Source organism: Haliotis rubra, unplaced genomic scaffold (genome assembly GCF_003918875.1).
Source record: "Haliotis rubra isolate DU_JTF1 unplaced genomic scaffold, ASM391887v1 Scf412, whole genome shotgun sequence".
In the NCBI taxonomy this organism is placed as follows: domain Eukaryota; kingdom Metazoa; phylum Mollusca; class Gastropoda; order Lepetellida; family Haliotidae; genus Haliotis; species Haliotis rubra.
Window position 1 is genome coordinate 748,737 of NW_025767094.1, and position 13,328 is coordinate 762,064.

The following is a 13,328-nucleotide window of genomic DNA, read 5'->3' on the forward strand; positions in this document are numbered from 1 at the left end:
ACCTCTGTAAAAAGTGTAAGATATACTGAAAAGAAATCAGTTTTAATCAGTTCAGTAATGAATATTATATGAATGAGTGGATTCATTGCCAAACATAACTGATTTTGTTACTTTGTTTCCATTTCCGTAAAACATCAAGCTCACATGTGATGGTCCATGAAAGTAGGAGGGGAAATGATAGCTTTGAAAATGTCAAATATGCAGAAATCATTACGGCTCAAAACTCTGTGCAGGTGCAATGAGTACAGTGAATAAAACGCATGGTCTAGTAGGTATTTCAGCTGATATGGAGGACTTCAAAGCTGTTGAAGAACATTACTTGTTCTTGCATATTAGGATATTCTGCAGTGATCATTCATCACAAGTATTTGCTACATATTTTATTCATAGAGAAAGTTGTAATGTGTCTTTTTGTTTTCTGTTTTTTTTGGCCAGTTGAAGTGAGGATTGATATGCTCTACAATTCAGCTGCTAGTCAAGTTAATTTAGCATTTCTATTCATTGGTTTATCATTTTAATCCCATTGAAATCATATTATGTGCATACAGCACTTTGTGTATGCTGTAACGTTTCATATCCTGAACATTGCTTTTGGTGGAAAAGCTCAAACAGTTCTTGCTTTAAGCGAGTATAAGAGTACCTTATATGGAATTGTGAGCATGGAAGTGGGTCAGCAGACCCTCTTGAGGATAAGCATGGTCAACATTCAAGGTCAAAGCTAAAGGAGGTCAATCTGTTTGAGTGTCCATGATCATGTCTGAGCTGTTTCTTGAGGTCGTTCTCTGCCAAGTGTACTCCCAAAGTGTATGATATGACACATATCTCTTAACACAGGCTGTTCAATAGGCCATGTGAGAGTCAGAACCCTGTCCCATGATGGCTGTCAGTTGGAGTGAGTGATGAGAGTGGTGGAACCTGAATCACAGTGGTCAGGTTGATGAATAGTGAACACCCCCATAGGGATCCCTGGCAAGAAAGGGACCCCAACAATTTAAAGTTGTACTTAATGGGTCAGGTTGGCAGGCCTGGTGACTTGGTTGATAACATGGTCATTGAACCCTTACAGTCGGGATTATTGCCCACCAGGAGGTGGCCAAGTTGTAGGCATCCCAATTCAAAGTTCAGAGTTGTTTCCCTTGAGCACACCAGAATCCTATGATCAGTTTTAGTGTTTGAGTCATTGCTGAGAACGTTTGTCGGAGTAGTTGAGATTGCTTTGAAATTGAGACCATTCTGGGTCAGAAAACGACCCCAGCATGCATTCTGTTTGATGAACTGGATGAACCCAGTCTTAAGCTTTATCTTGACACTGTACCCATATTTGCTCATGCTGTCAGTCACAGGTGTGCCTGGCTCGGACCTGAATACTTTCAAGCCTCTGGGGTATATATGATATATTTCTCACTGAATTTCAAAACAACTTCCAGTCACTCTCTGTGGTCCACAGATGTTTGTATATTAATGACTACTGTGGATAACACAACACCAGTACCTCACTCACACACTCAAAAAGGTCACTCACTCGGGTCACTCTCTCACTCAAAAGCGTCACTCACTCACTCACTCAAGGTCACTCACTCACTCAAAAAGGTCACTCACTCGGGTCACTCTTTCACTCAAAAGTGTCACTCACTCGCTCAAAAAGGTCACTCACACTAAAGGGTCAGTTATTCACTTGCTCAAAAGGGTCACTCACTCACTCAAAAGGGTCACTCACTCTGAAGTGTCAGTCATTCACTCGCTCAAAAGGGTCACTGGTGTAAAATTTATGCTTGTCTTGATAAGTTGGGTGAACTTTCAAACAGAAGTTTCAAACAGATATCATGAAGCTGACTTGGTGTTTAGTCTGTGCAGAAAATCAATAATGGAGAGTTCCCCTGAAGTTACATCTTTGTGTAAGTGGACATTCAAGGGGGGAGACTGCACAAGCCGAGCTGTCACTTGCAAGCCCTATACACACTTTGTACATTGTGCTCCGACACACCTCACTGATTGATCACAGGAGACCCTCCTGAACAATAATTGTCTTGCAATTTAAACTTTTCTGATCTTTGGCCAAGCAATATCTGAAGAAGAGTCTATCAATTTTCTGTCAGAATTGTTTGTTTATGAAGATGTGTATGTTTAACCAAGGTAAAAATGCATCAAATCTACATTACTTGCAGTCATTAGTTTAACCCAGTGAGTCGGTCATGTCGGTAAGGTCAGACATGATTTGTATCAATGGTGGATTGAATGGAGGGTGTTTTGGCGGTTGTCTGGCGTGATATGTCTGTATAATAAAGGCTATGTAAGTTTGACGTGACACGATGCAATCCTCTGCTGTCATTTGTCTGAGCATCAGTCTGTGTTGCCGTGTAACAATGACATGCAACACGATGCAATCCTCCACTGTGAGTGGTCTGAGAATCAGTCTGTGTTGCTAGGTTACAATGACACGCAACACCATGCAATCCTCCACTGTCAGTAGTCTGAGAATCAGTCTGTGTTGCTAGGTTACAATGACACGCAACACGATGCAATCCTCCACTGTCAGTAGTCTGAGAATCAGTCTGTGTTGCTAGGTTACAATGACACGCAACACGATGCAATCTTCCACCTGTCAGTAGTCTGAGAATCAGTCTGTGTTGCTTAGGTTACAATGACACGCAACACGATGCAATCCTCCACTGTCAGTAGTCTGAGGATCAGTCTGTGTTGCTAGGTTACAATGACACGCAACACGATGCAATCCTCTGCTGTCAGTAGTCTGAGAATCAGTCTGTGTTGCTAGGTTACAATGACACGCAACACGATGCAATCCTCCGCTGTGAGTGGTCTGAGAATCAGTCTGTGTTGCTAGGTTACAATGACACGCAACACGATGCAATCCTCCACTGTCAGTAGTCTGAGAATCAGTCTGTGTTGCTAGGTTACAATGACACGCAACACGATGCAATCCTCTGCTGTCAGTAGTCTGAGAATCAGTCTGTGTTGCTAGGTTACAATGACACGCAACACGATGCAATCCTCTGCTGTCAGTTGTCTGAGAATCAGTCTGTGTTGTTAGGTTACAATGACACGCAACACGATGCAATCCTCTGCTGTCAGTAGTCTGTCTGAGAATCAGTCTGTGTTGCTAGGTTACAATGACACGCAACACGCATGCAATCCTCTGCTGTCAGTAGTCTGAGAATCAGTCTGTGTTGCTAGGTTACAATGACACGCAACACGATGCAATCCTCCGCTGTGAGTGGTCTGAGAATCAGTCTGTGTTGCTAGGTTACAATGACACGCAACACGATGCAATCCTCCGCTGTGAGTGGTCTGAGAATCAGTCTGTGTTGCTAGGTTACAATGACAATCAAGACTCGAAGACAGTAGTCATCCCAGATGATGCCTGCATAGTCCCGCTTTAGTTACATTATTAGGACAGAATATGACACAGTTTGGTAAACCTAGATGGCCTTCCATTCAAACTGCCATTGTGGCACTAGGTTTTAGTACTAGTTGTATTATTGTGAAGACGTGGAAAGACAGGGTTTAAGTTGTGTTCTTGGAGGTCGGGTAGCCTAATGTTAAAGCGTCTGCTCATCATGCTGAAGACCCCAATTCAATTCCCGACATGGATACATGAAGCCCATTTCTGGGGTCAGTAGCAGTGATATTACTGGACTATTGCTAAAAGTGGCGTAAAACTAAACTCACTTACTGACTCAGTGATGATTCGGCCATAGTCACTTTTTAGTTACATTATTTTGTAAGATGGAGAAGTTTGTTGTATGTTTTGGTAGTCCAAGATGGTCTTGCATTCAAACACTGTCATTGTATCACCAGGTTCTGGTGCTAGTTGTATTATTAGGAAACTATGAGAAGACTGTTTACAGATGTTATGGTGTTCCAAGTGGGGAGACTGGTGACCCATTCATCTGAGGTACCATAATGTGCCGTGTAGTTGCATCTGATGGCACATCAGAGTGAGTGAGTTTAGTTTTACGTCGCTTTTAGCAATATTCCAGCAATATCACGGCGGGGGACACCAGAAATGGGCTTCACACATTGTACTCATGTGGGGAATTGAACCCGGGTCTTTGGCGTGACGAGCTGAATGCTTTAACCACTAGAGTACCCCACCACCCGTGGCACATCAGAAAAAATCTGATTGTGTGTTTGAATGTGGATGTGCATTAATTTATGTTAGGGAAATATCTGAGACCTCACATGAGGCTAATATTAACACTGTGATGTAACTCGGATACTGTTGAGAGGCAAACTCACTCATTCACACACACAAACGCACTCACGCACGCACACACACACGCACTCACACACGCACACACAAACAGTGTTGTTTCCCACCATGAAGGGCAACTCAAAGTCAACCAGTCCTTCCTTCCACATTGTCATATCAATGTTTTCTGAAAATGTACGATCAATCTAGTGTTATTTTATTGTCTTTCGTAATCATAACATTTGACATATAACAATTGATTTTGTGATGATGGCAGCATGTAAACCAAATTTGTCCAAATGCCTCATAATGGTATGTTACTGTCTGACATTCTTCCTCAATTGCAGACAATACGTATTTTCATAGAGCACTTAAAACTAACTTTTTCCATTACGAGTTGGCAGTGTGATATTAATTATGACTGCAAATGGAACTATTAATGTTTCAAATGTGTAACACTCACTGTTTCTGGTGCATCTAGATTAACATCCTCCAAATAATAATGTAATTTTTTTAACAAATGACTCTCAGGAGATGTTTCAGGCGATAATGAGGCACATAAATAATTTATTGATTAGAAAAGCTTTTCCATATGAGATTATTTAGTCTGTGTATATAATTTCAGCGATCATGAAGCTGACTGTGATTACATGCCCGTGGAGTGCCCCAATGCTGCAGGCTGCCCACCGTTGCTGAAGAAGGTAAATATTTGTATATATTCACTTGATGGATGAGGTGATTCCGAGTTACTTGGAGGAGGCGTTAATATGTCTGCTATATGACGTCCCAGTGGTATTTATGACTTGGCTGCAGGAGCAACTACCGTGAACATTTTAATGACTAAATTTGTTTGAATGAAAGGGCTAAAAATATCTGCTGTCATTTTCTAAATATGTGCAGACATTTTGTGTTGTACAGTCAGTGATGGGTATTTGGCTTTAAAGACTGTACATGTTTTTCTGCCTTGGGAACATGTTCTTTCTGAAAGGAATTATGTATTTTCTGCTTGCATAAAGTTTTCAAGTGTTGGGAATCGAAGTATGGTTCTTTGAGGTATTTTGAGAGTAGAAGCTTTAGTGTTGATCTTGTCACTTGTAGGATAGGTTTTGGTCAATTTGATGCAGAAATATCAGAGATTGAGGTTTTATGTTGGGCATCTCCTGTATGAGAAATGCAAGTAGGTAGGAGCTACATTCTAAGGGGATATTGAGAGATAATGAACCATATTTGTTGATAAAAGCCGGACATATTTTTAAAACCACTTTGGTAAACTTTATGGAGTGTGTTAGTAGTAACTAATGGAACATATTAATGGCCATCCTGGACACTCACTCACTCACTCACACACTCACTCACTCACTCACTCACTAACTCACTCACTCACTCACTCACTCACTCATAAGAGACGACTAATGTGATCGGGTGGTCAGTCTCGCTGACTGGGTTGACACATGCCAACGTATCAGATTGCGTAGATCGATGCTCATGCTATTGATCACTGGATTCACTGGTCCAAACTTGGTTATTTACAGACCACCACCATATAGCTGGAATATTACTGAGTGTGGTGTAAAACATCATTCATTCATTCATTCATTCATTCATTCAATCAATCATTCAATCAATCAATCAATCAATCAATCAATCAATCATTCATTCAATCAAATCACTCACATCAAATCACTCACATCAGATCACTCACATCACTCACACATCATTCCTAAAACATGCCAGTGTGGTTTTGTAATGTCACTCCAACACATTCGACTAATCGACCAATCAATTTCTGTTATAACCAAAGCAGTCATGCCATGCATGCTGGGATTCCAATGAGTATGCCCCATGTGCTTTCAGTGTGACACAAGGTGATGGTGAGATCCAGTGCTTCATATGAATGCTGAGTTTGATAGGTTAGAAGCTGTGTCTGCAGAACTTGTCATTGGCTTTGTTTTCGAGACTCCTCGGTAGAATTAATCAGTATTGATGCACTCAGTGGTTCGTAGTGCATCAGATGGTTCAGTGTGGGGTAGCTGAGATGACTGGGCTGCTGCTGCAACTGTGCGGAAACTATATCATTGTCTAAGAGTGAGTGAGTGGTTTTACGCCACTTTTAGCAATATTCTCGCAATATCATGGCGGGGACACTGGAAATGGGCTTCACACATTGTACCCACATTGTCTAAGAACCTTGTTTCATCGTTTGAACATGCTCCTCATGCTCTTGTTCCTTCATTGGCTCCTACAAGCATGTGAAATATGACACCATGGTGTTGAGATATTATATTTATCACCATAGCTTAGGGTGGGTGGCCTAGTGGTTAAAGTGTTCGCTTGTCACCAGGGTTTTGCATAGTTCTTCAAAACTGGGAGTTCTGGGGACCCAGGGCATATTTTTGGGGAGTCCATTTCCAAAATTTGGAGTCCATCAAAACACAAAACATAAACCAAACCAAACATTGTCAAAAACTCTGCACAGTGCGTTACTATTAGCACTGCATGAGCGATGTCTATAAACAGGTTCGAGGAGCATATTATCACCTCAGCGCTATTAGACTTGTTTATTGGTTCTTGTTTTCTAGTTACCCAATCACAAAGTAAATAACAAATAAGAATGGATTTCAATCTGTATCATAACAATAATCGAAAAAATACATTGGCTGTAACATGTCAGTTGACAAGTTCGTTTTGTGACATATATATTTACGAAAGATAACAAACACAGTAAGTTAGTTTAGTTTGGGGGTACTTCATCAAATTTCTGTGTCCAATACGCAGGAATCATGCGTCACGTAAAACCCTGTTGTCATGCCAAAGGCTGTGGATCAATTCCCCACTCGGGTACAATGTGTGAAGCCAATTTCTGATGTCCCTTGCTGTGATAGATCATTGATTGTAATGATCACTGGATGGTTTGATCCAGATTGTATTATTTGCCCTTCTCTGAAATATAGCTGCAGGATAAGCAATATATGTTTCTGTGCACCCTTTAACATTCATCAGTCATTGCATACAAGTCCTACTGTAAGTTGTCCTGGAGAGAATAAATGGCGAACATTGTGTGTAATCTTACTCTGATAGAGGAAAGTACCAATATTCGATATCCCGTGACAATATGTCAGCATCATGTGTTGTAATGGAGTTGAGGATACCTTATATTGCTTCTTCTGTCTCTGGGCGGTGGGGTAGCCTAGTGGTTAAAGCGTTTGCTCATCACGCCAAAGGCCCGGGTTCAATTCCCCACATGGGTACAATTTGTGAAGCTCATTTCTGGTGTCCCCCACTTGAATATTGCCTAAAGCGGCATAAAACTAAACACACTCACTCCTTCTATAGGCCAACAAGAACACAGATGGAGTAATCGAAACTGTTGTCTGCTTCTTTGACAAATTGTATCATCAAAGACAGCCTGAGTGAGTGGCCTGGTTGTTAGAGCGTTTGCTTGTCACGCCATTGATCTGGGTTTGATTCCACACATGGTCATTGTGTGTGAAGCTCATTTCTAATGTCCCCCGCCATGATTTTACTGGAATAATGCTGAAAGCAGTGTAAAACCACTCACTCACTCACTCACTCACTCACTCACTCACTCACTCACTCACTCACTCACTCACTCACTCACTCACTCACTCACTCACTCACTCACTCACTCACTCACTCACTCGCTCAAACACTCAAACACTCACTCACTCACTCAAACACACACCACCATTCACCAAGAATTCACCTGGCATAATTTCTATAATATTTACACTGATGTCCCTTAAACTCATTGGTTCAAATCTTGGTTCGCCTGATGTATAAGTTTATCTGCATGTTTCATGTCTACTACTTCAGCATACAGGGCCCTGTACTATCCCCACAGTGAGTTATATCCTGGGTTTATGTGTTCATATTTCTACCAAAACTAGCTTTGTTGTTATTGATCACATTTGAGGACTTGCCGTTGCATGATACACCAAAGCCAGGAAATAGACCAAAGATCTGAAAACCTGCCAGGGATCGAAGTCCCATCATGGGGCTGACTTATATGTAAAGACTTTATTTTTGGATGGAATTAACTTAAAGTGCTGAAATCCGTAGGTGAGTTCCACAGCAAACTTTATTCCTTTTTCGGAATTAGAATTGTGAGAATGTTGGCAGGCACCGGACTGAAGAAAGTTGGTGGTTTTGTTTTGTTGGTGCAGTGTTCCACACCAGGGTGAATATTTCTATCATCCCACAGACAGATATAAATGCTCAATTCCAGAATCAATGTTAACAAGATCTGAAATTATGGCTGATGTATTTTTGACGCTAATTATTCCATTGGAGTCAGTGGGAAGAAAAATGAATTTACACTGATGTAACGTAATAAGAGACAGAATTTCATGAAACATTCATGCATGTCTCCAGCAACGATTGCTTCTGGCATCTTTTGAGTTTTATTAATCCACATTAAGGCAGTTATTTGTGAAATACTGAATAAATATTTGGACAAAACAGTAAATGGGTCTAAAGTGGGTGATCATTTGGAAAAGGAAATTGTGACAGAAAAAATATGAATTCCAGCGTAATTGTTTACATGACTTAACTGCTCATGAAACTGTTCACCTTGGATGAAGGAAATATTTTCCAGCCTAGAAGATCATGAGCAGTTGTTACTGATTGTCATAGATACCACCTAAAGGGTGAAGTGAAGCACATGGGTGAAGTTATGTTATTCTGTTGATTGTTTACGTTACATCATGGAATTATGTTTAACGTTTCTATTTTCAGGATTTAGAGGACCACTTGAGATCATGCAACAATGTCCGCTGCCCACATCAAAAGTACAGGTATGTGGAATATGGTGTTTCCATACATGTTTTAATATTATTTTTCAGATATGAATTTATTGATCAGTTTTGACAGTAATTATGCAGTTGTGCCCCAGTATAGCAGAGTTGTGTCCCTTTATAGTGTGAGAAGTTCCGATAGAGGGTTCAAGCCCAGATTCCTACCCCCAGTACAATCATACCTTTGAGTGTCAACAAAGTGATTAACAAATTCTAGAAAGAAAGCATTCTTACTTTATTTGAATTTAGTTGATGTACAGTACTGAACACTGATATTGTAACTTCATTTACCATATTGCTGTGGTTGTTCTGATACATAAAAAATCTAATGAAATGTATACGACTCCTTTAGATTAGTGGAGTGTTGTGTATTTTTGCCATCATGCTTCCTTTTCAAGGATGGATAACATCGATATCTCTTTCTTGTCTGAAGATTATTTTGAATATGACAAGGAATATGAATATGTTTTGCTTCCGGTTTGTGAATAGGGAAATCAATTTCAAATCTTTTGGGTGTACATGTAAAAAAATGTTTTGAGTTGCTACTAATTTGATTACCATTCTGAAAAGGACAGCTTTTATATGGAGGATGGAAATTTGAATGAGTTTGATGATGTACACATCTGTTCCATTTGCCCAAACAAGATTCACCTTTTAAACATAAAATTGAATTGAGGAAACACTCAACAGTGTAAAAAAAAAAGGGCAGACTTCTGTACTGTCATGTTAGATAAAGCTTACTATGAAATATCACGGTTCCAGCACCCAGAGGAAGCCTGCCATTAATTATACTATTTTTGTCAGGTATTCCACTCTTACTCTAGCCAGGATATTTCCTGCATTGTCATCTATTGGCAGAAATAGTGCTATGTTATTGGCAGAATAGTGTTATGTTATTTGCAGAGATAGTGTTATGTTATTGGCAGAATAGTGTTATGTTATTGGCAGAGATAGTGTTGTGTTATTGGCAGAGATAGTTTTATGTTATTGATAGAGATAGTGTTATCCTAATTACAGAGATAGTGTTATCTTATTGACAGAGATAGTTTTATGTTATTGGCAGAAATAGCGTTATGTTATTGGCAGAGATAGTTTTATGTTATTGACAGAGATAGTGTTGTCTTATTGACAGAGATAGTGTTATCCTAATTACAGAGATAGTGTTATGTTATTGACAGAGATAGTGTTATCCTAATTACAGAGATAGTGTTATGTTATTGACAGAGATAGTGTTATCCTAATTACAGAGATAATGTTATGTTATTGACAGAGATAGTGTTATGTTATTGGCAGAGATATTGTTATCTTATTGACAGAGATAGTTTTATGTTATTGACAGAGATAGTTTTATGTTATTGACAGAGGTAGTTTTATGTTATTGACAGAGGTAGTTTTCTGTTATTGACAGATAGTGTTGTCTTATTGACAGAGATAGTTTATGTCATTGGCAGAGATAGTGTTGTCTTATTGACAGAGATAGTGTTACCTTATTGAAATAGATAGTTTTATTTTATTGACAGAGATAGTTTTATGTTATTGGCAGAGATAGTTTTATCTTATTGACAGAGATAGTTTTATGTTATTGGCAAAGATTCTCATACCCGTGAAGATCCGGGTTAGAATATTGATCTTCTGTAACCCATTCTTGTCGTAAGAGGCGACTAAGGGGATCGGGTGGTCAGGCTCGATGACTTGGTTGACACATGTCATCGGTTCCCAATTGCGCAGATCGATGCTCATGCCGTTGATCACTGTATTGTCTGGTGCAGACTCGATTATTTACAGACCGCCACCATATAGCTGGAATATTGGTGAGTGCGGCGTAAAACTAAACTCACTCACTCACTTACACTCATTCTCATCTGACTCCTTATAGTTCTTTTGAATTTGGATCTGGCTCTTTGTTTTCTCATAGGCTGGTGAACAAGTGCTAGGGATGGGAGGCCAAGTTTACAATTTGGCATCAGCAGAACGCCAATTGTGTGTTGAAATCTATGCAGCTTTTAAGCAGGAATTGATCTTTTGGTAGACTGTATAATTTTATCAGATTGAATTGGCGATCAGTGTTTGCCCTTAATCCTGAAAAGCTGCAGGCAAAGGACTCAGAACCATAACAAGTTGTGGGTCCTGATCAGAATGTGTAGGCCCTATATCTTTGCTACAATATAAACAAACAAAACATGTGACAACGTTTGCTATATTGCTTCCTCGACAATGATAGTTGTTTCACTTACACACAACAGCTGCTGATCGAGACAAAACTATACATTAATGATTGATATTTTCTGAAAAATAGTACTGTTAGTTATTGGGGATGAAAAAGCTGTCGGCCATTAGGACCTTCAGGAAACAAAAGCTGTGGGTCCGGTGGTTTTCTGTCAGTTTTAGGTCTAAGGACCGACGTTAATTTCAAATGCTGTTGGTGATGCATTGGCACAGCATTGAAGTAGGACATATTTATGATGTTGTTTGGATTCCGTGTGTATATTTGGATATATTGGTCGTATAATAGGTGGAGTACATACCCAGTTTATAATGGAGTCTAATACATGTTTCAAAGGACCCCCATTAAGCATGTCATGTCTTCAGTGACCCTCCCTTCAGGCTGTAGTCAAGGGGTGGTGGGGTAGCCTTGTGCTTAAAGAGTTCGTATCACGAGACCCGGGTTCGATTCCTCAAGTGGGTGCAATGTGTTAAGCCCATTTCTGGTGTGATAATGCTGGAATATTGCTAAAAGCGGGCTTAAACTAAACCCACTCACTCACAGTACAGATAGTTTTATGTTATTGACAGAGGTAGTTTTATGTTATTGACAGAGGTAGTTTTATGTTATTGACAGATAGTGTTGTCTTATTGACAGAGATAGTTTATGTCATTGGCAGAGATAGTGTTGTCTTATTGACAGAGATAGTGTTACCTTATTGAAATAGATAGTTTTATTTTATTGACAGAGATAGTTTTATGTTATTGGCAGAGATAGTTTTATCTTATTGACAGAGATAGTTTTATGTTATTGGCAAAGATTCTCATACCCGTGAAGATCCGGGTTAGAATATTGATCTTCTGTAACCCATTCTTGTCGTAAGAGGCGACTAAGGGGATCGGGTGGTCAGGCTCGATGACTTGGTTGACACATGTCATCGGTTCCCAATTGCGCAGATCGATGCTCATGCCGTTGATCACTGTATTGTCTGGTGCAGACTCGATTATTTACAGACCGCCACCATATAGCTGGAATATTGGTGAGTGCGGCGTAAAACTAAACTCACTCACTCACTTACACTCATTCTCATCTGACTCCTTATAGTTCTTTTGAATTTGGATCTGGCTCTTTGTTTTCTCATAGGCTGGTGAACAAGTGCTAGGGGATGGGAGGCCAAGTTTACAATTTGGCATCAGCAGAACGTCAATTGTGTGTTGAAATCTATGCAGCTTTTAAGCAGGAATTGATCTTTTGGTAGACTGTATAATTTTATCAGATTGAATTGGCGATCAGTGTTTGCCCTTAATCCTGAAAAGCTGCAGGCAAAGGACTCAGAACCATAACAAGTTGTGGGTCCTGATCAGAATGTGTAGGCCCTATATCTTTGCTACAATATAAACAAACAAAACATGTGACAACGTTTGCTATATTGCTTCCTCGACAATGATAGTTGTTTCACTTACACACAACAGCTGCTGATCGAGACAAAAACTATACATTAATGATTGATATTTTCTGAAAAATAGTACTGTTAGTTATTGGGGATGAAAAAGCTGTCGGCCATTAGGACCTTCAGGAAACAAAAGCTGTGGGTCCGGGTGGTTTTCTGTCAGTTTTAGGTCTAAGGACCGACGTTAATTTCAAATGCTGTTGGTGATGCATTGGCACAGCATTGAAGTAGGACATATTTATGATGTTGTTTGGATTCCGTGTGTATATTTGGATATATTGGTCGTATAATAGGTGGAGTACATACCCAGTTTATAATGGAGTCTAATACATGTTTCAAAGGACCCCCATTAAGCATGTCATGTCTTCAGTGACCCTCCCTTCAGGCTGTAGTCAAGGGGTGGTGGGGTAGCCTTGTGCTTAAAGAGTTCGTATCACGAGACCCGGGTTCGATTCCTCAAGTGGGTGCAATGTGTTAAGCCCATTTCTGGTGTGATAATGCTGGAATATTGCTAAAAGCGGGCTTAAACTAAACCCACTCACTCACTGTACAGTGAAAAATCAGGTGAGCTTCAGAACCTTACGTCTCCAGTTTACCATAGAGTCTGATAGATGTTATCAATATTTCAGACAGTGAAATGACTCCCCTTGA

At 39.9% G+C, this 13,328-nt stretch overlaps 1 protein-coding gene across 1 annotated transcript in view; it reads left to right on the forward strand.

Annotated features, from left to right (window-relative positions):
• Positions 1-13,328, forward strand: part of LOC124288118 (E3 ubiquitin-protein ligase TRAF7-like) — a 154,621-nt gene that overhangs the window by 54,272 nt on the left and 87,021 nt on the right. Inside the window, 2 exon segments of the mRNA XM_046724682.1 lie at positions 4,836-4,911; positions 8,966-9,024. Of these exon segments, the coding sequence (XP_046580638.1) occupies positions 4,836-4,911; positions 8,966-9,024 (135 nt within the window).